Source organism: Anabrus simplex, chromosome 1 (genome assembly GCF_040414725.1).
Source record: "Anabrus simplex isolate iqAnaSimp1 chromosome 1, ASM4041472v1, whole genome shotgun sequence".
NCBI classification, from domain to species: Eukaryota; Metazoa; Arthropoda; class Insecta; order Orthoptera; family Tettigoniidae; genus Anabrus; species Anabrus simplex.
In genome coordinates, this window is record NC_090265.1 from 370,556,753 (window position 1) to 370,582,579 (window position 25,827).

Genomic DNA, 25,827 nt, shown 5'->3' on the forward strand with positions numbered 1-25,827 from the left:
TCTTGAAGCGTGCACTCTATGATACCCTTGCTGTTTATATTCATAGAAGTGTCGTAACATGTTGTCCCATTTTAAGATACACTATGTGGCATTTGATTGGTGCATGACGTGCTCCCAAGTAACACACACCGCTAAGTCAACAAGAGCAATAATTGTCTTATTCATGTACACATCTGTGAAGAGAGAGCCTCCCCATAACATGGTACCGTATGATAAGTGTGAATGAAAGAAGGCATAGTATGCACTCATCATCTGACTACTACTAACTGATTCTTTAAGTCTGCGAAACAAGAATATCACTCTAGCCAGTTTTGTGCATAACTTTTGCGTGTGTTTGTTCCAGGTTAATTTACAATCCAGATACAATCCCAATAATTTGACAGAATTTTTGTAGTCATAAAATTCTCCATACTGCAGTGTGGAATGCCGAGCTCCAAACTTGCTCTAGGTGTAGACTTCTTTGGACTTAGTGCATACATTCCTCTCATGTCTTCCACAATGTGGTCTGGAGGATGTTCCTGACCTTTCTCTTGCTGTTCAACACAACCTGTTTCCGCGAATCGATCATACCATGCTTTGATAGTTTTCACCTGTGGAAGAGCTCTCTGATACTATCCTCTGAAACGTCTTTGAATGGTAATTTGCGATTTCGTTTCATGAAACCACAGACAACACTGTGCGCGCTATGCACCGCTGATCACCACCATGATGACTGTGTCACGTTTCCCACCAGACAAGGGAGGAGAGTGCATGGAATGAAGTTTGTTAGCTAGGCCTACAACTTGATGATATGGTATGAGGTTTTACAAACATCTGTATACATTTTAATCAGTAGTCAAAATTATTCACTGATATTTTCAGGTACATAAATTAGAATAACCCTGTATATAAATGATACGAGTAAAGAACTGGAAGAAGTAAGTATAAATAACCACCTAATCGATACTTTATTAATGCCTCAGGCAAAATTGAATAAAATTAAAACTTACAGGACATGTTTCGACCACTTAGTGGTCCTCTTCAGATACCCTTGCCTGAGGCATTAATAAAGTATCGATTAGGTGGTTATTTATACTTACTTCTTGATTAAACATCGATACGGTCATGAAATGGACAACTTGTAATAAAGAACTGGACTCGGAGATGAGGCATTTTGCAGTTGGTATGATACTGTATAGGGTAATAAATAAGTTACAAGATTGTGATCGACTGCCAAAAGACGACAATGTTGTGAGATGGACAGTAGACAATGGTATGATGATTGAAACTACGAGTATCAAGGAAGAAAAGGAGAAATGTTGGGGGGAGAGTTTACGAACAAAATTGAGCAAAATTGATGAAAAGGATCTTCAGAAGGTGATGGCAAAGTATTTTGAAAACCTTTATAATGAGGATGACTGATCGGAGGAAGAAGGAGATAAGGGAATGGAAATAATAGATGGGGAAAAGGAAGAGAACCCGATAACATGGTTGGAACTTGAAAGGGCAGTGAAAGCAGTGACCAAAGGTAAAGCAAGTGGAAAAGACGAATTCAATGCTGATATGATTAAGGCAGCAGGAAGGATTGGACTACAGTGGCTATACAGAGCCCTCAATGCCATATGGAAGAATGAAAGGATACCTGAAGATTGGCAACAAGGAAGCATTGTACCATTGTTCAAAAAAGGAAATAGGAAGAAATGTGAAAATTATAGAGGTATAACCCTATTATCACATGGGCTAGAAATAATGGAGAAAGTCGTAGACAAAAGACTGAGGGATATAATAGAAATACAGTTAGAGGAAGAACAATATGGCTTTAGATAGAGTAGATCAACAGTAGACTTGATGTGTACAGTGCGAACAATAATGTAAAAACACCTGCAAGGAACAAGGAAATCGTCTTCCTATTTTTGGATTTGGTACAGTTAAGAGAAAACATGTATGGGAATGCCTACTGAAAAGGAATGTACCAAAATCATTAATTAACAAGATAAAAATGTTGTATCATGAGAGTAAAAGCAGTGTACAAGTGGGGAGTGGTGACTCTGAGACATTTTATACCAAGAAAGGTCTCAAGCAAGGAAGTGCACTGTCCCCATTATTGTTTATTATATTGATGGATGAAATCATAAAACGTGTAAAACAGAGTATCAGTAGCAATGAAGTGAATGCTTTGGTATTTACAGATGATGTGATGATTTGGGGACAGGGAGAAAGGGAAGTAGACTGGAAGGGAAGGAGACTGGACATTTGGACAGAAAATTGGAAGGAGTTTGGAATGGTAATTAGTAAAAAGAAAACTGTAGTCATGCACTGTGGAAAAGAGAAGCCAAGTGAACGTAGACAGAGAACGGTTAGAGAATGTAGAACAGTTTACATATCTGGGTAGCATTATTAATGGAAGTAATGAAATCAACCCTGAAATTAATAACAAACTAAGTAAAGGTACAACATTTTATCATCAAGTCAGAGAGATTTTATGGGATGACAAAGTACGCAAGAGAATGAAATTAACATTATATAAACAGTATTTCATACCAATTGTTACATACGGACTAGAAACACTGGTAATTAATAAGAGACAAGATAGTAAGATCCAAGCAGTAGAAATAAAATTTGTAAGAACATCGGTTACTAAGACAAGAAGGCAGAACATACAGAAAGCAAGACTGAGATGGTTCGGGCATGTAAAAAGAATGGAAAAGCAACAAGTAGCAAGCAGGGAATTAGAAAGGGAAGTTATGGGAAAGAGACCAGTTGGAAGACCGAGAAGAAGGTGGATGGATCAGATTTGGAAGGACATTAGAGAAGGTGGATTGGATGTGGCAGAAGTAATGGAGCAGGAAAAGTGGGAGGACAGAAAGGAGTGGAGGAGGCTTGTTAACCACACCCGGGTGATTGTAGTGGGACATTGGTGGTGGTGGTGGTGGTGGTGGTGGTGATGATGGGGATGATGATGATGATGATGATGATGTTTAATATACACTCATCAAAAATAGTGTTTGCATCACTACAGGACACTTAGAGGTTGCCTTTCTAGTCTGCATATGAACATCCAGAATAGTAACTCATTAGCACTACTTACAGGTGGGATGCAAAACACTTTTGATGGGTATAGTTTTAGGAAAGCCTGAATTTAAATGCCATGGATGGTTGTGAAGATGTGTTAATATACAATATGAATGTGATGACGACGAAGCAATTTGGCTACGCAATTTGGGTCATATAGCTGTGAGTTTACATTTGGGAAATAGTGGATTCGAACCCCACTATCAGTAGCCCTGAAGATGGCTTTCTGTGGTTTCACCTTTAAAAAAATTAAGGCCATGGTCACTTCCTTCTTAGTCCTAGCCCTTTCCTATCCCATTGGCACAATAAGACCTGTCCTGTCTGTGTCAGGTGCAGAGTGAAAAATAAAATAGGAATATGATGATGTTAATAAATCTTCAGTGTCTGATGGCAAGAGTTAGAAAATTAGTGTATATTACAATTATTCCATGTCAAATGACATCTTATTATGGATAGTTGTATGTTACACCTTGCAGCTCCATACAATATTTCTTGAGGGCCCCCTCATGAAATTAGGCATTTAGGAAGTGAAATGCAAAGCCAGATTTATCAACATACATCTTATAACATAATGGCATCCGGGAAAAATAAATACTGTACATACTGTATGTCCTTTCATTTGTAATAGAAGTAAAGTTTTCTTTAAATATATGCCTCAATTTCATGTTCAAGGAAAGGAAGAAAACTAGAAAAATATGCAGAGGAATACAGTATATTAAGACTGTGTTGCTAGAGCCTCCAGAATTTTGAAAGATCTAACTTTTAGAAGGATTCAAGAAAGTATGAAACTAAGTGAAAATCTTTTGAATTATTCTCAATCCTTACTGAGTAAATAGAAGTACTTAGGTAGAAATATAGTCTGTTTGCTTGAATGCAGTATGTATGAGGAAAGCAACGGTAAACTACCTCACTCCTCATTTCCCTAGTATGCCTCTTCAGTGACACCTTGGCTATTTATGACAGCTCTTAGTGGAGCTGTAGGGGATCAGACCAGCCTTCGGGCTGAGTACCCAACATACAACAACATACATGTGTAATTTTCCTTGCAACTGTGATTGGTTTTAAGAAAAGCTGGAATGCAGATAATGCATAGCTTTGAAAATGGGATCATTAACGTGCCAGTGGTACAAGTCTCTTGCATGTAGGCACTAAGGTATCAATACAAGACCAATCATATCATTCTGAAAGAGTTCTCGTAGATCTAGGTGTTAAACTTGGAGCAGAACTTCTATGCCTTATGAAGAATAACATCTATGAAGATAGGGACGATGAGGAAGAGGCATCGGTTAATGAGTGAATTTTATGAAAGTCCGTCTTTCAATGTTAATTATGTGTCTGTTTAGTTTTAAAATAATCCCTTAAATGTTTCACTCTGTCAAATACAAATTTATAAAACTCTTGTACATAACTTAAATGAAAAACATTTGGGAATTTCATAAATTTTGATCAAGTTTTCCAAAATTTTTGAGTTCTATTTTCTGAAATACTATTTTTGGATCTGGCAACATAGTATTGAAGATCTCTTTCAATTAGTCTTCTTGGATTTCTCTTTTATTTTCCTCACAGCTGACTGCATGGTTTGAAAGGTTTCCTGACATATAAGGATAGGTAAGGGTCCTTGGGTACAGTAGACCCATGTTGGTAGATTTACTGACATGTTAAAGTATTCCTTTCAGTACAAAAATCCAGCAGTTATTAATTAAAGGCTTTTAAAGGGATTTTGAATAAATAGTACTGTATTGTATTAAATCTTCCTCGTTGTAGAGTCTATTTTATTCTTATGCATATTTAAACTTTATTTTGGTTGTACTCATCTTCAGTACATTAGCAGTTAAAGGTGGAGTAAATCTTAATCTGTGAATTGTGGATTATTCTCTTGGTCAGTTATTGATATTTTAATTGAGTGTCATTTCTACCAGCATTTTGAATGAAAGTAAGATGATAACCACAATTTCTTAGGTTCTTATTGGAAACCGTGAATGGATGAAGCGCAATATTGGTGATGTTCCTTCTGATGTTGACCAGCGTCTTGCCGAAGAGGAAGAACTGGGTCGAACAGCTGTTGTCTGTGCCATTAATGGTAAATGTCATTCTATTGTTTGTATAATCAACAAATACAGTAAAACCTTGATAAGACGTTGTCCAAGGGACCACATGAATACTGTTTATTGAACAGGGCCGCTTATTAAGCCAAGAGAAGCTATGCGATGTATTGAAGTAATCTGTGTGTTTCTCAATGTAAAAGAGACTGTGTGTACTGATATATCATTTTATTGAAATGCAGTGGGTAAATAAAATACAGTACATCACATTGTGGATTCAGCATTACACTACATCCTCCCTACATTGCGGCTGCGGTGATTGAATCATGATTATTTAATATTGTTCTTGACATAGACAGTGGACTTCGTAAAGAATTGATGAGCTGTTTTTGGTTAAGATTAATGTTTTCATCATGCTTTTGCAAAGTTATTTATCTGATGAGGACTTTCCTTTTCACACTTGTAATTTCAGACAAGCTTTATTACATTGAAAGCAGTTGAAAGGCTATCTTAAAACTGTCCAGGTAAACCAGTAAGGGATGAAAAGGTTTCTACTCTCCCTTCCTTGTTCACGGCTTCTATATTGGTATGTATGAACTTGTTTCCAAGAAATCCTAAATTGGCCTCTCCTCGCCTCTGTAGTATTAGTTCATCTGTGTACTCTGAACACACTCCAGACTCCCCACGGCAATATTAAAATAAACTAATTGCAAAGTCTGAATCTCTACATACTCCACCTAGCCTTTAGCCTCAGGTAAAGTTTACAGTTTCTTCAGGTCTGTAGATACACTTGCAGTGAGGAAGTAAAATTTTCCATTTCTTCTGAACTGTGCTAAAAATTAACTGCAGAAGATTTCCTTGGAAAAGGACATCTTAAACGGGAGCGAAGTGCAATGTAATAGGATACTTTTAAAATGGCTTCCTATAGGAACTGGACCAAAAGCACGTACTGCCCGGGATATTGTAATAAACGGGAGCATCTTATCAAGGTTTTACTGTTTAATATTATATGAATTCATCAGGTTTTAGATATTCAAATAATTACCTCTTGTTGTAATCTATATAAATAAAATTGTAGGGGGTCCGCTGTCTGTAATTTCTTTTGTTTTGCCAATTTTTCAGATATTTATCCGTTTTAGGTCAACTCAAGACCGAATCGGTGGTTTTTACGTTTCGTGTCTGTTTGTCTGTTTGTCTGTTCCACCATCACGTCGAAACGGCTGGATAGATCTCAACCAAACTTCATATTTAGAGTATACTCATCCCGGGGAAGGTTTCGATATGCATATCATTTTAAAATCTTTGAATAGATGGGGGTTTATAGGAAATCCAGAATGGTTTTTCCACCATCACGTCGAAACGGCTGGATAGATCTCAGCCAAACTTCATATTTAGAGTATACTCATCCCGGGGAGGTTTCGATATGCATATCATTTTAAAATCTTTGAATAGACAGAATGTTTATAGGAAAACCAGAATGATTTTCCTCCATTTTCTCTTATACTATTGATTTTCTGTAAGCTTCGTTTACCGTACGTGAAACGTCTCTTCATTATAAACAACTTTCGTTATGTTCATAATTTACCTTACTCTTCACATGACGGAGAAATTTACAATTTTTTGCTGGTATCATGCTCTGCATTTAGTGACCGACAGACCGACAACGAACCTACAGGTTACCATGGCAACGTCTCTGACTGCATGCCAGTAGGGAAGTAACGTATTGCCATTTTCCTCATCATGCTTTTAAATTCGTGGTTGTTCCTTGGGTAGATGGCAAGAGAGGCGTCAATCGGCCCATCTGCGGGATATTGGCGGAATATCGTTGGAGGTTATAACCGCCCTCGAATAGATTAAGTAATAACACCATTAGTCATCTTATTATTTGTTTACCTAAGAATCACTGGACCTAAATTTCTCCTCTATTACCGCTTTATTATATCCATAACTCACACTAGCATAATTTATTGAGGGGCATTTGATTTTCCAATACATTCACTTGGCATTTACATATTTGTCATTATCCGGCTGTCCTCAGTTATAATCCATTTTCTATTAGTTTCAACTTTCTTAACTGTATTATTTTCTTCCTTAATTACGCCGTATGTACGCGAGTGCTAGAAACTACTGGATGTATTTCCACCAAGATTCGTATTTAGAATACACCTGTCCTTGATAGGTTTTAGGGCAAATATTGTTTCTAAATCTCTGAACTGACTGGGGGTTTATACGAAACCGAAACAGTGATTTTGCACTTCCACAAAATATACACAACCAAACTTAATGGAAATCTACCTACCTTGGTAGAAATTAATTTCTAAACCTTTTTTCGCATGTGCATCATTTCGATACGAGGATTAATAAGGGAGATATCATTAACGAACCGTTTTTCTGTACAAGTCCCATCGGACTTAACTCACGAGCGGGTGCGAGTAAAGCATATTCCTTTCAACTTGAAAACTACTGAAGACATTCGAACCAAAATTTATATTTAGCATCCACCTGTCCAAAGGTAGGTTTAAACGTAAATAACATTTCATGTTCCGGAATGGACTGGCGGTTTATAGGGAACCGAAATGGTGATTTTACTCTTCCACAATATATACAGAACAAGACCAACCTGACTGGAAATCGACCAAACGTGATGGAATTCCACCTCGAAACCTTTTTTTCATGTGCATTTTTTCGTCAAGAGGATTAATAAGGGCGATATCATGAATGGTCAGTTTTGCAGGTTAAGTCCAGCGGACATAGCCCAAAAGGTGTTTTACATGGAGCAGATTCCTTATCTATGTAAATCAAATCGTAATGACTGTGTGCCTCTACACTGACTATTTTGGCGAAATTTTCGTACATCTTTCCGTTTAAGGGGTAATAATGACCATCTGCATAATTTTTTGGTTTAGTTTCCTGAAAGTCCTAATTTTTACCCGCCTCGCCCAAAATCCAGATTGCGGCATAATCTGCCAGAAGAAAAAGAAGATAATTGAAATTTGACAAAATTATACGTTTTAGCCTGTAATGAACGGAAAACTACCAAGATCATTAAATTTTTCACTTTTTATCTCCGAAGAATATTGAAATATGCTGGCAATTTTAATGATGGTGCACACCTTCGGAAATTCCTATCACATAACGGATTGCACAATCTCCGTTCAGTTTGGAATGATCTACAACCTTGGTCTTATGACTTTTTGCCGTATCTGTATCCATTTTGCGTTTGATTTTTCTCTATTAATCGATGTTATGTCAATTTGGAATTTTCACATGCATAATTCATACGTTCAATTACTTATATCAAATACAGAATCATCAAACTCTTCACGAAAATTGGCCCACCCAGTAGCCATATATGAGCCAAATGCTATGTACGTAGCTGTCACATAATTATCCGAAAAGTAATGTAATGTGAGATAATCTTACAAAAACTTTACCCTGTTCCACGGTTCTAACTCAATCTGACCCAAGAATAGACGACATATCATAGGACCAGCCATTTAGGCCACTAAATCCGGCGTGTCTTATGGTATAATCCTTTGTCGATATGACGTACGTTTAGTAGCACTTAATCTGTAAATGAAGGTCTTCAATATTGTAAACACGCATATACTTTTGTATGTCGATCTATATATATTCACTGATGTCGATTTGTAGCGATCGAGAAAGGGTCTGTAATCTGTACTCCCCACACCGACTTTGACTGGCAGTAGGAAAGAGTTCCTTCTCCAACTCCTGTGTAACTGTCATTAGTAAGGAAGGCCTAAAATTGTAATGAATAGTTCACTTCTTGATTTGACTTGCAGCAGGCAAGTGAGCATGCAGTTTTGTGTAAAACTCCCCAACCCGATTGTGTTTGGCAGTAGGCAAGGGTGCCCGCCATTATAAAGAAATGTCCTCATCTAAAATGTGACTGGCATTAGGCATAGTGGCTTGCTATTTTGATGGAAACTCACCAACTTGGTGTGACTGGCAGTAAGCTGGCTGGCAGTAGGAAAATGGGCCTGGCATTATAATGATAACTGCACAACTCAATTTCGAGTGATAGTACGGTAATTGCCTGCCATTATAATAAAAATTCCTCAACTGTAATCTGTCTGGAAGTAGGAAAGGGGGGCTGCCATTTTAACGAAAACTCCCCAGATCGATTCTGTCCGCGTAGTAGGCAATGGGGCCTGCAATTATAATGTAAACTTCCCAACTCGATTGTGAATGGCAGTAGGCAAGTGAGCCTGCCGTTATATCACAAATCCGTAACAAACACTTTACATTGGAAACAACGTACGGGGACCTCCCCATGCTCTTTCTCGGATAACGCTAACAGACATGCAATTTTAAAACAATCTTATTTACTGCATGTACACTATTTACTTCGATATTCGAATACAATGTAGAATACCGTAGCGAAGCAAGGGTACATTCGCTAGTCAGGTATGTATTTAAAATTTCTGAATAGGTTAAATATATTGTGTACTTTATGCCCTGGTTATTGTTACTTCACCATTTTGTCTATCACTGAACTTCTCTCTAATATAGTTAATTTCTTTTTAACCATAGTTCCCATATGAAGTTCTATGGTGGTGGTTATTGTTGTTTTAAGAGACAAGTTAAAAATTTCTGCAGCAATAACTGTATTTTTCACTTTATCTTCTGGTATTTGTAAAATTGGTTCCAGTTTAAAAAAGCAATAGACTTTGGGCTTCTGCCGTGTCAGGAAAAGGTGAAATTCTTTACATTTCATAAAGAACTTTGCTCTGTGTCTTCAGAAGATAATCTCGTCTGCTCACAAGGAAGACTTCTCCAATAATGGTTTAAGCGCCTCTCATGTATATATTTGATCAACTGACCTCAAGACAAGTCAAGAATCAAGAAGGAAATACGAACACAATTGCCACAATTTTAGCATAATTTTAGGTAATAAGTTTCTAATGTGCTTCTCCCACTTTGTTTTTAACTGTATTCTTTCACATTCATTCACACAGATTTATGAGTTAAGATTTTAGTCATTCTAACATGGGGATGTAAGTTGTTACACAAGCCCCATTTAGACTTTGTATTCACAAGTTGATCAACATCAGCCTGTCTTAATGTCTTCAACAACAAATTAATACATGCCAAGTTTGGTTTTATATTTGGTGAATGTTTTTGTGTTGATATTATTTCCATTTTGGTATATATGGCTGAAGATGACCTAAGAAAAGAAGTCAAAACTGTACCATTATTAATAAAACATAGATAGGTTGTCGCCATAAGACCTATCTGTGTCGGCGCGACGTAAAGCCCCTAGCAAAAAAATAAATAAATAAATAAAACATAGAAACGTCATATTAATTGTATTGAATATGTAGACCTTCCCTACCTTTGTTTGTGATCAATTTGTCAGTACGGATCCAGAATTAAACTCATTGGAGCTAAGGTGGTGTTGTCACTTCCTACTTGGAAAGCTAGCACACAGTGAGCCATATGGTGATAAACGGAAGTACTGCTTACAATAGACCAATGATAAAGTGTTGTTAAATTCAAACTGATATTATTAAAAAAGTCTAACATGGTGACATATCCTTGTTTTCTTGACACGGTAAAAGCCAAAAGCTAATTATGTATATAACAGAGAAGAATATTCTGAACTCATTGAAAGTGAGCTACTTGAGGCTTTTACAGCTGAAACGAGCTTATGATAATTGTTGTTATTTCAGAGAATCTAACTTCAAGGTCATAGGTCCTGTTGATAAGGACTGGCAAGAGATATGTTTGAAGAATGGAAAAAGTGTTGCAGATTTTTTCAGGAATCCTCTTGCATCACAATTCCCTTTATTTGCCACCAACGAACTCGCATACTTTTACTTACATAAGCAAAGTTCCTCCTTGTGGAGATAAAGGAAGAATGAGGTGCATGATAGCCAGATGATATTATCTCTGACTTCTCACCAAAGTGGTCATGGTTTAAATCCTGGCCAGTGTATAGAGGACTTTTGTAATGAAATATCACAATATCATATCTTTGTGGTTGAGAATCTGTGTAAAACTGGATGTCTGTGTTTATGATCACAATATCAGCAGTCAAGTAAAACCACGAGCTTATTTGCTTTTGTAGAGAAGAGTGGTAGGAAGTACAAGATTTGAATAGGTACCAGTATATTGTTCAGTTCAATAGAATTAGAATTTTGAATCTTAAACTAGAAATCTGCTGTTTTTCAACATAATAATTTTGCAAATGTTTTCAGTTAGCTACAGTTCTTATTTGGGTCTTGGCTGTTCTTGGAATAATGATGATAATTCTCTGTGCAGGTGTGTTAGTAGCCATGGTAAGTGTTGCTGACATGGTGAAACCTGAAGCACATCTTGCAGTCTATACTTTGAAACGTATGGGTTTGGAAGTGATCTTATTGACTGGCGATAACCGAAAGACTGCTACAACTATAGCTCGTCAGGTAAGAATCTAGTTTGCTTTTTCTTTTTCACCATGACTACTAGATTGTAAATTGAAATGAATTCTCCAAAAATGAATCAAAGTAAGGGTTTTCCATGTTGTGCAAAATCAGTAAATGAAAGAGGCAGTTGCATTACCCTTCACAGAAAATAAGCATCTATCCACTGTTATACCTTCCAGTGTTCATTGTACAAACCTTTCTGAATGAATTTAATGCTTCACTGTAGCCTTATCAGATTGTACAGTTCTTACTTTGAAATTTTTAAAAATATTCATCATCATCATCATCATCGTCATCAATGTCCCACTACAGTCACCTGGGTGTGGTTAACAAGCCTCCTCCACTCCTTTCTGTCCTTCCACTTTTCCTGCTCCATTACGTCTGCCACATCCAACCCAGCTTCTCTAATGTCCTTCCAAATCTGATAAATCCACCTTCTTCTCGGTCTTCCGACTGGTCTCTTTCCCTTAACTTCTCTTTCAAATTCCCCTCTTGCTACCCATTCCTTTTCCATTCTTTTTACATGTTCGAACCATCTCAGTCTTGCTTTCTGTTGTTGTGTACTAATGGTTCCATATTTAGCTCTTCTCTGATTTTAATATTTTGATTTCTATCTCTTCTTGTCTTTTCAACCGGTTTCATTTCTACTGCTTGGATCTTACTATCTTGTCTCTTATTAGTTACCAGTGTTTCTAGTCTGTATGTTACAATAGGTATGAAAGACTGTTTATATAATGTTAATTTCGTTCTCCTGGGTACTTTGTCACCCCATAAGAGCTCTCTGACTGGATGATAAAACGTTGTACCTTTACTTAGTCTGTTATTAATTTCAGGGTTGATTTCATTACTTCCATTAATAGTGCTACCCAGATATGTAAATTGTTCTACATTCTCTAACTGTTCTGTCTATTTTCACTTGGCTTCTCATTTCCTCTTTTCCACAGTGCATGACTACAGTTTTCTTTTTACTAATTACCATTCCACACTCCTTCAGATTTTCATTCCAAATGTCCAGTCTAATTACAATAAACAATGTTTTATTATAAACCACCTATTCAATACTCTCAAATGTAATTATATGACAATAATTCTTTGTGCAGGTGTGTTAGTAGCCATGGTAAGTGTTGCTGACATGGTGAAACCTGAAGCACATCTTGCAGTCTATACTTTGAAACATATGGGTTGGGAAGTGGACTTATTACATAGGTGGTTTATAATAAAACATTGTTTATTGTAATTAAACAGACTTTCAATATGGATTAAAACATGAGATTAGTTACTTGTAATAAACGTCCAGTCTCCTTTGTACTTCCTTTTTTCCCTTTCCCCAAATCATCACATCGTCTGCAAATACCAAAGCATTCTCTTCATCCCTACTGACATTCTGTTTTACATGTATGATTTCATCCATCAATATAATAAACAGTAATGGCGACAAGTGCGCTTCCTTGCTTGAGACCTTTCTTTGTATAAAATGTTTCAGAGTCACCACTCCCCACTTGTACACTGCTTTTACTCTCATGATACAACATTTTTATCTAATTAATGATTTTGGTACATTACTTTTCAATAGGCATTCCCATACATGTTTTCTCATAACTGTATCATAAGCTTTTTCCGAATCCAAATGTAGGATTATGATTTCCTTGTTCCTTTGGCAGGTGTTTTTCCATTATCATTCGCACTGTAAATATCAAATATCAAGTCTATTGTTGATCTGTTCGATCTAGAGCCATATTGTTCTTACTCTGTGTTTCTGTTATATCCCTCAATCTTTTGTCTATGACTTTCTCCATTATTTTTAGCCCATGTGATGATAGGGTTATACTTCTATAATTTACACATTTCTTCCTATTTCCTTTTTTGAATGGTACAATTCTTCCTTGTTGCCAGTCTTCGGATATCCTTCCATCCCTCCATATGGCATTGAGGGCTCTGTATAGCCACTGTAGTTCAATGCTTCCTGCTGCCTTAATCATATCAGCATTGAATTCGGGTTCTCTTCTTTTACTCCATCTATTATTTCCATTTACTTATCTCCTTCTTCTGAGCAGTCATCCTCGTAAAGTTTTTCAAAATACTTTGCCATCACCTTCTGAAGACCTTTTTCATCATGTACTTATGGATCCATCTTCTCTCTCTAATGCCTTGATTTTTTCTTGATTTATTCTTTTCAGTTTTATTACTCTATAGTAGTTTCTGATTTCGTTGACTATCTTGCTCAATTTTGTTCGTAAACTCTCCCCAACATATCTCCTTTTCTTCCTTGATACTCCTCTTTACTTGTAGTTTCAATCTTTTGTATTCTACTAGTAACTTTTCTATCTTATTCTCACCTCTCTAATACGTTTTTTGCTTTTCCCTGTCCATTTCTTTCTTCGCCTTATTACTTTCTTTTTTTTTTTCTTTGTTGGTCCACCACCATGTCTCCTTTCCCTTAACCCTTGCTTTTGTTTTTCCGCATACCTCGATTGCTGCTACCAAAATTTTTTATTACAACTTGCTTCACGTCGCACTGACTCAGATAGGTCTTATGGCGACAATGGGACAGGATAGGACCAGGAGTGGGAAGGAAGCAGCCTTGGCCTTAATTAAGATACAGTCCCAGCATTTGACTGGTGTGAAAATGGGAAACCACGGAAAACCATCTTCAGGGCTGCCAACAGTGGGGTTCAAACCCACTATCTCCTGAATACTGGATACTGGCCGCACTTAAGCGACTGCAGCTATAGAGCTAGTGCTTCCACAAATGTCTGTCTTAAATTGTCCCACTCTTCTTTTCCACTTCGTTTTTAATTTTTTTAATGTGCTCCTTCAACGTATTGGCAGTCCATTCAGGAGGCAAAGATTAGTATTTTTGCTGTTCATAACGGGTCTGTCTAAAGCATGGAAGTTACGAAAGTATGTATTGTCTGCGTGGAATTTAAGTGCAGTGAAATGTGTTTTTATCTTACTGTATGTGTGTTACAATGCAGCTGAAAAATAGCAGAAACTAGTAGGCACTACATATGCTTTTCAATGGATGCGTTCAGTTTATCTCAAGATCCATTGAATTTTTTTATTGAAAATCCAACATTTTTTCTCCACTGTCTTTTGAGGAAAAACTCCAGGTAAAAGGACCGAAGCCCACGCCAAGCTTGTTCATTCAGAAAACTGATGGGAAATTTGTAAGACACTTTCAGAGATGGTGGTACGAATCAAAACCATAGTTGAGAGACAGTGCTACCCGAAATAGACCATTTTATTTTTATTGTGTGGTCTTTGCTATAGACATTTAGAATGGGGCAAAAGAGGGGTTGGTGAGAAAAGTCTTAAAAATGTTCTTTCAAAGGCAGAAAAGCATGAATGTTCCATTGCACATATCATGCAGCTGTTAAATACAATCACCCAGATACAGCTAGAATTGACGATGCTCTTTCCAAGGCAATCCATCTGCTAGTTTTGAAACACAGTGAAAAAGTCAAGCTAAATGGGAATATAATGAAAAGACAGATTTCAACTCTCTGTTTCCTGGAGCGGCACGAGTTACCTCTACAAGGTTATGATGAATTTGAGATGTCTTTAAACAAAAGCAATTATTTAGAATTATTAGATTTCTTAGCATAGGAAGGGCCATATATGATAGATCATTTATTAGCCGATGGGTTATATAAAGGCACTTCCTCTGACACCCACAACGAACTACTCTAATGCATTACAGAAGTAGTTAAAGAACAGATTTTGAGTGAACTTGAAAATAGACCTTTTATTTTCATACAAGCTGATGAAACCATGGATGTCTCAACTATAAGTCAAATGAGCATTATTTTCCGTTATGCCAACAATGAATTTGTAGAAATCGAAGAGATATCATCAAATTTTATGAAGTTTCAAAAGGCCGAAGCGTTGAAGGTATACCTGGTGTTTTGCTTCATGTCCTTAAAACATGGAGGATCTTGAAAGGGAAATTAATATCCCAAATGTATGATGGCTGCATTGCAATGGCAAGAAAAATGCTGGTGTTCAGTGTATCATTCTGTTCTGTCTGTCACCGAGGAGTTGAGTCTCTCATGTCCAATTGCTGTGAAGTGAATGTTGTGTCTCTGATGCAGCTTGGGAGGGTTTCGCGAGGTATTGGCAAGTGGTAATGAACGAAAACCGTTGTGAGTGTATGGAATGTGTACAGTGTACAAAACTGTGATATTGTATGTAGGCTGAAAACTGTGCAGTTGTGTTAGTGTACAGCAAGTATATTTGCAGAATTGAATTAGAGTATAAGTGACATTAGTGGAACAGTGTGTCATGTGTTCTGTGTAGCTAGCATGATTATGTTAGTTTGGTGAGAGAACACAAACTGGTTTTCTTGTATGTCTGTTTAGTGTGTAAGACTTAGCAATAACTAATCAATTTTAGCTTTAGAATTGAATACTACCGGTTGTGTGTTTATTTCCTATCAGCCGCCATGTTACAGTATATCCGGCATTATGCTTACTAGTACTATAAAGCATTCTTGAAAATTAAGAATGTGGCTTCTCACCACGGCATTCATGGTTCGAATTCTGTCCAGTACATGTGGGATTTAAAAAAGTAAATATTACTTCTCTTTTGTTAGGATTTCATGTAAAACTGCCAGTCTCATAGTTGTGAACGTTATAATGGCCGTGTAAAACTACAAGCTTGCTTGCTTTTTGTTTAGATTGAATCATTTAACGAAAGCCAAAAATAATGGCCGAGACCACAGACTTTGTGTGGGCATCATACTCATATTTCTTAAAGTCACTGGGAACATTTTTTCTAAGAGTGTGAATAGTATTGGAATATCTTGGAAAAAATCAGCAGGGATAATAAAAAATGCTTCTTGTAACTCGCTGTACTCCAGCCATTCATGAACTGCACACCATGCTGTTTGGAAACTGATCTTATCATCGTAAAAATCACTTTGAAGATACTTACGGAGTACAGGTTACTATGGTCCGTCATTAGAAGTGCTGTAGGTATTTTTCACTTACACATCTTACATATCCTCAGGTTCAGGAGTGTCAATTTCAATCATGTCACTGTTCCATAGTATCCACACCTCCACCAACCTTTTTTTTTTTACAAGTACCGATACTGCAGCCTGCACAGCTGAAATGGTCTGTAATATTTCTTCCTTTCTTCATAGTAGTGATGATTCACACTTCCTAATATATTGTGTGATGAGCTGCAAATTATTTATATTATTAATGTCTAACTCAAAAATCACTTATTTTCACCAACATACTACAAATGTGTGAGACAATGTGAATTTAAAGATATCTTGGTCACATTTTACTTTGATTTATTTTTTGTAACTGATATAACAGCTGTTGGTAGCTGCCCAGCCAAATGGTGTAATACTGCTATGGTTAGGGGCACAGTGAATTACAGTCTTAAGTTCAGTAGTGATATCAGCATGATGTTGCCACTATTGTCAGGAAAACAATCAGAATCTATACTTGACTGTCATGACTAGCTATGTCAGAGACAAATGACACATTCTTATTTTTTAAAATAGTTTGGTGCAGGATAAATTGGGAGATTTAAAATGCTGATATTTTAATAATGTGAATGGAGGGGAAGCAGGTTTACTATAGGAGAAGTGCAGGCTTCCCATCGCTTGCCCTGGTTAGTACTGATGTGGATGACATTTCTCTTGTTATAAAAAAAAATATCCTGCTGGAGGGAATATGGTGTGGGTCTTTGCAGGAGAACTTGAATGCTTACTACATACTATATCATGGTGGTGTTATCTTGTATTATTTGTAGCCAAACGATTACTGCATATTATATTGTATGTTTCCTTAAAGTATAGTTCAATTCCAATTGATAAATTGCAGTTAATGGTGATTTAATTTGTACAAGGTGGCTGTAATTTATTTTAAATATCTCTATGTCAGCTAGCAAGTTGGCCATGTGGTTAGGGTCGTGAAGCTCTTGGCATTCAGGAGTTGGTTGTTTCATATCTCACCGTCTCCAGCCTAGAAGATAGTTTTCTGTGGTTTCCTGTTTTCACACCAGGCAAATGCAGGTGCTGTACCTTAATTAAGGCCATGGACGCTATCTTCCCAACCCTAGCCCTTTCCCACCCTTGTGTTGCCAAAAACCTTGGATGTGTTAAAGCTACGTTAAAACCACTAGCAGAAAGAAAAGCTTTGTCAGGAAATGGTTATTAGGGTTTAAACTTGTGTAATCTGTTGTTTTGAAATATGAGCATTCTCATTTATAAGCCTGTTTTAAGGAGTAGTGATTCAGACTCTTGAAATTTTGAATTAAGTCGTGTGAGAGAATTCAAGCAGCTGAATGACAGTAAAAAACATAATGGCAGCTTACAATGTATTCCAGGTTAGGATGTATGAAAATCAAATTTCAGTATTCCTTGATCTTGAGGATTAAGCCAAATGGTAGCCAAAACTCTATATGGAATTAACTTGAAATCGGTGTGGGATAGTAAATTGTGAGTAGAGTTATTATCATAGTTTCTGATCTTAATTTATGATATATGAAAAGTGTATATAAATGCACTATATTTATATACTGTACATGAGAGTATGCCTCAGATTCAGTTTGTAACATTTGTTACTTTTTTCACTTTTTAGAAAAATATCTGTGGATGTTATTGTATGACTCTTTTTATGTTCTTAATTATTCATCATTCTTGAGGGTGGTTTTGTAATATCTTGTGGAGTACATCCACTCTGGTTCTGACCAAGTCTTGCACGACACCTGTAATAGGTAAAAGAGAAATTGCTTGAGTGATGCTTGCTTTCTATGGAATAAAAACTTAAAATTACTGGTGGGCAAGTAGTGATTGCAACATAAGATCCTTCAACTTACCATTCATAACGGCTGCATAAGAAATCTAGATTGTGGGTAGCATATGCCATGGCAGTTAAAAGTCCTAAGGCTATTAACGTGGTTGTTGTTTTCAAATATGCTGTGGCATTAGGGTATGATTTCTGAAATAAAGCAATTTCATATTAAAATATGCTTTCAAAGTATACAGGGAAAAAGTTTTGGTATCTGTAGAATATTTTTTCATTAAGTCAGTACATCCATTTTCAAAAAAAGGAAGTGATTCTGGAGATATGCAGTTGAGAAATCTAAAAGTTTATAAATATTATTTGGTCCCTGGATGTAATCTACCATTTTTGTGGTATCATCACTGTCAAAACTATGAGATGTTTACTATACTTTATTTGAACAATTATTTTGGGTTTCAGGGATATTGTTTACTATTTCTTGCGTAACTTTTACTTTTTTTTAATATTTGTTTTACGTCGCACCGACACAGATGTGTTTTATGGCGACGATGGGATAGGAAAGGCCTAGGAATGTTAAGGAAGCGGCCATGGCCTTAATTAAGGAACAGCCCCAGCATTTACCTGGTGTGAAAATGGGAAACCATGGAAAACCATCTTCAGGGCTGCCGACAGTGGGGTTCGAACCTACTTTTACTTTTACTGTCAGTCACATGCTATGTCTGAAAGTGTGCACAGTAAATAAGTTTTGGTTAGTGGCTATGGTTGAATCCCACTGACTATGTGTATGGTTTTTGGAGGTGCCAAGGTGATTAAATGTTGTCTTATAGGAGTTGTATTTTTGTGCCTGTAAATCTACTGATACAAGACTGGCATAGGTGAGCACCTTCAAATACCACCAGACTGACAAGGGAAACTTTCAGACCTCCTGACAACAATCATTACAAAATTTCCTGGATTGAACAAGCAGGAGACCAAAGTAACTAGTGTGAAGTATGGTATTTTGCAGCCACCTGCAACCCCTAAAGTAAGGCGTATGAAAGTTAGGGTGCACAACTGTAATGTTTTGAGTCATAACATGTCAAACACACTGTACCTGAGTGTCATGAAGTCATTCTTTGATAATGCTCATGCTGGGCAGGTATCCTGCTTGTGTACATAAAAAACTGTAGCTTCAGCAGTCTGATTCTGGGGTTAGGCCCCTTTAAACAACAAGTGTCATTATGATTTTGTGATTAAGGGTATGGGTCTGTGCCTTTGCTAACGAGGACTGTATGTGAAATGCTTATATGCTATTGTGTGTTTTGCAAAATTATTTGGAAACCTCGTGCTATGATGCAGATAGTGGTGAATTAGATGATGCAGAATTTTTAACATACATTGACAGGCGTATTGCATGGGAGTTGTATATTCTACTGGTCAGCATGTCCATGGTGGCACCGTTACGTGCAGATGTGATAGTGATGGGATTCGGACACTTTATCTGAAGATAGTGATACGCTGGGGACTTCAGCACACAATGTGGCAACCAGTTCCAATTCCTATAAACTATCATCCTACAAAGTGAAACAGAATAACTTTTTGAAAAAAGCAATCCAAAGGATTAATAACAGTGACAAATTGCAAAATTGCAGAGAAAACCATTACAGCAACTGCCCAAAAATCACCAGAAATAGTGAGGCAAATGGTAAATTTGTTAGAGTGGAAGACATTTCTTTTCAGTTTTGACTTAATCTATAAATGTCAGGTTTTTTAGTCTGTTAAGACTATTGCAGTTTGAATAAAATTAGAAAATACTTGATAAAAAGAAAACTTTAATAATGGATAATACCTCAAGAAAATCACTTAAAACAGAATGACATGTTTCATTCTTAAAAGAACATCAGATTCTACCAAATCATACTTTAAATAGTAATAATAATAGACATGATATAGGCTTTTTAGGCTTATGCCGTGTCAAGAAAATAAGGTGAAATTCTTTACAAGAAGAAAATCTCGACTGTTCATGAGGAAGACTTCTCCAAGAATGGAAGTTTGAATTTAGACATTGGTAATAGAAATGTAAGTGGTGCGTTCATTCATCACCAGGTGGCTCACCGTACGTGGTACAGCGCTAGCATTCAAAGCAGAAGCTAATGGCACTTCAAAATCAGTCTGAGAGGGGGTCATATAAAAGGTGTACACACATTATGAACATTGTTTTGTTTAAAAACATCTACAATGTAAATTATACCAACTTCCTTGTTTTTTTATTTTATACATCTCAAGAAAACTAGTAAATCTTTTTATATTACTGGTACTCAAATGCATATCTGAAATGCATTTTTCTTCTTTATAGAAGCATGTTATGCTAAACTGATTCAGTCTAATCCAGGAAACTTATATAAATTTTCACATAAAATTCTTCCTGAAACACACTTTATATTTGTACAGTAGATATTTAATATATACAAAGCAGTGTAGAAATATTTGTACTTGGAGAGTTTGCAAACTTACAAATTGGCTCATAAGTTCAAGTGCATTTGTCACGATCCCAACGAAAGGTATCCACACCGTCATCAGGGCAATATTGGTGAGGAGAAGACATACAATGATCTGAAAGTTAAAGATAGATTCAGTCATGCCAAATAAAAAAAAAATTAACAGAATCATTTTTACTTTCTGTTGATCTCTGTGTTTGTACCACATTTTATATTTGACAGAAGAATTCTGTAACATTTTTGACACGAGTAAAAGAATACTAATTCCAATCAACTTTGAATATTATCAGGGTCATTTTACAGAGTGGCTATTAATAAATACATGATCATGATGTTTTAAAGAGCTGAGATGTTTGGGCAGGAGAAGAGAATCAATCGGTCATCACCGATCTGCATTTAGGGATGTCGCTTGGGTGGGAGATTTGCTACCAGTTTTTTACCTAACTTAATCTTAAATGTTTCCAAAGAAGTTGGAAATTAGATCTCTTTGATGGTGGTGGTTATTAATTGAGGGGAAGTACAACGTTAGCAACCACCCTCTATTAACATTAATCAGAAGGAAAATGGAATATGTCTTAACACTTCAAAGAAAAAGGTATTGGTAAAAGAAAGGGAAGAAGGGGGGCTATGAAGGATGAGAAAAAATGAAATATTCTATAGGCTTAGCAAACCTAATACCATCAGGGCTGGAAAAGAACAAGTGTTAGCCAAGGGAGGTCGGATAGGAAAAGTGAAGGCGACAAGCCTATCACAAGTAGTAGAAGCAATGCCAGACCTAGCTAGGGGACCCAAGAGCTTACATCTAGCGAGTGTGGGTTGGTGAGCTTTTATGACAGGCAGGGGATTCTGTGGATATATTTTACCACCCCCACCCACATGAGGAGAACTCCCTTAGTAAACTACTCCAATCCCTAACTCCTCTTCTTAACAAACAAATATTTGTCCCAATTTGTCCTCTTTAATTCCAACTTCATATTCTGATCTTTCCTACTTTTAAAAACACCACTCAATCTTATTCATCTACTAATGTCATTCCATGCCATCTCTACACTGAAAGGTTGGAACATACCACTTAGTCAATCAGCTTGTGTCCTCACTCGCAGGTCTTCCCAGCTCAAAGTTTGCAAAATTTTCATAACACTATGATCTTGTTGGAAATCGCCCAAAACAAATCGAGGATTTTTAAAAATATTTTCCAATTCTCGAATCAAGTTATCCTGGTGAGGGGTCCCATGCTCTGGAACCATACTCTAATTACAGTCTTAACAGTGACTTATATGTCCTCTCCTTTACATCCTTACTACAACTCCTTAATACCCCCATAACCATATGAAGAGATCTGTAATTCTTATTTACAATTCTGTTTATGTGATTACACCAATGAAGATCTTTCTTTATATTAACACTTAAGTGCTTACAGTGATCCCAATGAGGTACTTTCAACCCATCAACAGAGTAATTAAAACTGAGAGGACTTCTCTGCTTTGTGAAACTTATAACCTGACTTTTCACCCTGTTTACAATCATACTATTGCTTACTGCCCATGTCACAAAATTTTCAAAAAGTCTTTTTACAGTCGCTTAATCCTGTAACTTACTCATATTTGTTACTCAGCAGTATAACATCTGCAAAAAGCCTTATCTGCAATTCCAGTTATTTACTTATATGTGTCTGGTAAGTCATCAGCCCAGAGGCTGGTTGTTGGATTCTCAAATAGAACGACCTAACCGGATGGCAGCACCAAAATGAGGTGTACTAGGCAAGATTAGGAGTGAGGTAGTTTGCCATTGCTTTCCTCACTGGGCTAGAAAGTGCTATTGCAGCACAACTGATCCTGATCGTGACAAATAGATGCACTGGTCATGCTCTGAATGTACTCAGCACCATCCATACCCCAGCAGATTCTATACTGTCACAGCCATGGATGAGACTGGGACTTCAGTGGAACCTACCTTTTGCTCTGGCCTGTGCCAACAGACAGATGCAAAGGTATGGCATCGATGAAGAAATGGCAGTTACTTTTTCAATTATACTATGTGTATATAAGCAAACATAAAGGTCCATTGATACTGACTTCAGTGAATTGAGTACCATTTAAATCCTTCTGTGATAAGAGCAGTAAGAATCTGAGAGATCTGGTATGAGTTGAGAAGGCTAAAAGACATCATGATAGGATTATTTCTCTGTCCCACAAATGCAAAATAATGATTCAAGGATGTCTCTGGCTCCTATCAGGGGAAGAATACTGTGGCTATCACTGTGTACTGTAATTCGGTGTCATCCTGTAGGATTCCAAGGCAACTTGTCGAACATGACCTTACATTCTGGGTAGCTCCATATAGTTTGCTTTTGTCACATCACCATTAACTGCCTCATTTACTGCAGTTTTCTTTTCATTTTTAGAATTGACTTTACTTTACGCACCGACAGGATAGGAAAGGGTTAGGAGTGGGAAGGAAGTGGTCATTGCCTTAATTAAGGTACAGCCACAACATTTGCCTGGTGTGAAAATGGGAAATCATGTAAAACCATCTTCAGGGCTGCCGACAATGGGGTTTGAACCTACTATCTCTTGAATGCGAGCTCACAGCTGCAGGCCCCTAACCGTGCGGCAAACTCGCTCAGTACTTCATTATCCTTAGCAGGTGACATACAGGGTTGTGGTCTGGTAATGTGGCATGTTTAACAAGAAATTTAATGAATTTGGCTAGCAGAGTGTGTTCTGCATTATCAGTTGGATTCATATCATTTCCATTCTTTCCCCACAGAGAGCTGAATGTGATCCTCTTGTTTGTCATCCATTCCAGCAAAACCAGTTAATGGACTCATTATGAAAGTAGGGGATTCAGATAAGAGCTCCAAGGGCAGTCACATTTTCAGCTCTTTTGCTATAGTGATGGTGAATATTATGAGGGAGTAAACTGGGCAATGTTAATTAGAGGGAAACATGAAGGAAGTCTGATTTTTCGACAAATGATGGTATTGGCAAAAGATTCATACAGGGCGGGTCACCTAACATTACCACCAGCAATATTCCTTAAACAATGAAGAATTTTGGAAAACAACTTTAACATACAGAACATTAGGAGAAAGGCTCATGAAATTGGTGGATACAATTTAAAAGTGTACTAATTTTCATCGCATTTTCATTTTTTAATGTAAACTCCCTATTATCTTTAGCACAATTGAAACCAGGGAAAAGTGATTAATAATGTTGTTTGTTAAAAGTGTAATATGTTAATTTAATCCTAATTTTAATGTGAAGCTGACACTTGAGATACAATCCTCAGCAGTTCAGTCGTGTTTATTGGAGAAAATGGGATGAAGGAAGAACAGTGATAATGTAACTTAGTAATATGAATGGTTTGTTAAGAAATAAACATAAACAGCACATGAATGCCAACATTTTATTAACTTTGTTCTTATCAGAATTCTATACTGTATGGAATATCTTTGTCAGAGAATTATACACATTCAATTACAGAGTAAAGTGTTGGCCATTATTTTCTGTACATGCTTGTAATCAGCCACTGAATGAACGGATAACGTGGCACAGCATGTGTGTTGTAATCATTCTGCAGGCTCCCTCTGTGCAATGTCTTGTGTCTTCTAGAGTTGTAGGCATATCATGGTAGACCACCTCCATTAACCTGTCGCACACGAAAATGTCTATAGGGGTAAAATCAGGAAAATGGGCTGGCCAATTTATACACCCACCACATCCTAACGCTCAAATGTTGTATCAAGGGTCTGCCTAATGTTAATTGCAGAGAGCGCTGGACAGTCATCATGCTGATACCATATTCTTGTGTGAGTTTCTAGTGGAACATTTTCAGGCAAGGTTGGCTGATTGTTTTGTAGTAATTGCAGCTGTTCAGGTCCCTTCAATGAAGTGTGGTCCAGGGAGCTGGTTGCCAGTTATTCCGCACCATACATTGACACTCTGCCTATCAAAGCCAACAAGTATTGTCCACGTACCAGTAATGCATGTTTTATAAATTCACTGACCTTTGATTTGTGATCAGTAAACAGAACTGCAATGCATTCTCTGTTAATGCCCATTCACAGGAATTCACTTGATTATAAAAGTCATTTCCATGTAATTCCTTATGAAGTGACATGTGATATGGGCGGTGTTTGTGTTGATGCTGTATGCATATTACAATACTTTTGACTCATTCCACTGCCTCTAGTATTATCACATGAACTAATGTGTGGGTTGTCTGACTCGTTGGCTGAATGGTCAGCATACTGGCCTTCGGTTCAGAGGGTCCTGGGTTCGATTCTCGGCCGGGTCGGAGATTTTAACCTTCATTGGTTAATTCCAATGGCCCGGGGGCTGGGTGTTTGTGCTGTCCCCAACATCCCTGCAACTCACACACCACACATAACACTATCCTCCACCACAATAACACGCAGTTACCTACACATGGCAGATGCCGCCCACCCTCATCGGAGGGTCTGCCTTACAAGGGCTGCACTCGGCTAGAAATAGCCACACGAAATTATTATTATGTGTGGGTTCATGGCAACATAAGCCAGCATATCAACATCTGCTTCTCCTGTGGTGGATTTTCTATGGACACGTTCTCATGTTGTTATACTATCTGTTTCAAACACTTATATATAGAGGTTTCCAAATGTGCGGCATGATGGATATTCTCTGTCCAGGTACCTTTCTGCATACAACTTAGAGGCTTGTGTTGAATTTTTTTTTACACTTGCCATAGATCAGTATTATCTCTGCCTTTTCAGAGTTTGAAAATACATTTTCTCAGCACAGTTCTTACAACACTATTCACTGTTGTACTTTCAACTACTGTATAAAAGAAAAGTTTTCTCGCTTTGCTATGTTGTTGAAGGAAGTAAATCTTCTTACTTGAGTACAGTATCTCAGATGTCTGGTTTCTTTGGGACTGTCCTGAATACAAAGCCAATGGAGAATAACAACAAAGCAAGCACTAAGGTCAGCAGATGAGACAGCTAAAACATTCAGTCCATTATTGTAGTAATCCCACACAGAGCTCTGTGCTGCTCTATGGTCATGGATCATATTTGTTATAACAC

The 25,827-nt window shown here is 37.1% G+C and overlaps 1 protein-coding gene and 1 long non-coding RNA gene across 9 annotated transcripts in view; one reads left to right on the forward strand and one right to left on the reverse strand.

Moving 5' to 3' along the window:
- Nucleotides 1-25,827, forward strand: part of ATP7 (copper-transporting ATPase 1) — a 570,660-nt gene that overhangs the window by 488,866 nt on the left and 55,967 nt on the right. For all 8 annotated transcript variants that reach the window (XM_067134917.2, XM_067134919.2, XM_067134923.2 and 5 more), the window contains 2 exons: nucleotides 5,011-5,131; nucleotides 11,379-11,521. In XM_067134917.2, coding sequence (XP_066991018.2) covers nucleotides 5,011-5,131; nucleotides 11,379-11,521 — 264 coding nt within the window. The remainder of the gene's footprint in view (nucleotides 1-5,010; nucleotides 5,132-11,378; nucleotides 11,522-25,827) is intronic.
- LOC136856806 (uncharacterized) lies at nucleotides 18,079-20,875 on the reverse strand. The gene is made up of 3 exons (XR_010858463.2): nucleotides 20,776-20,875; nucleotides 18,356-18,477; nucleotides 18,079-18,244 (listed from the first exon to the last, which is right to left on the reverse strand). It is a non-coding gene; the product is annotated as an uncharacterized lncRNA (long non-coding RNA).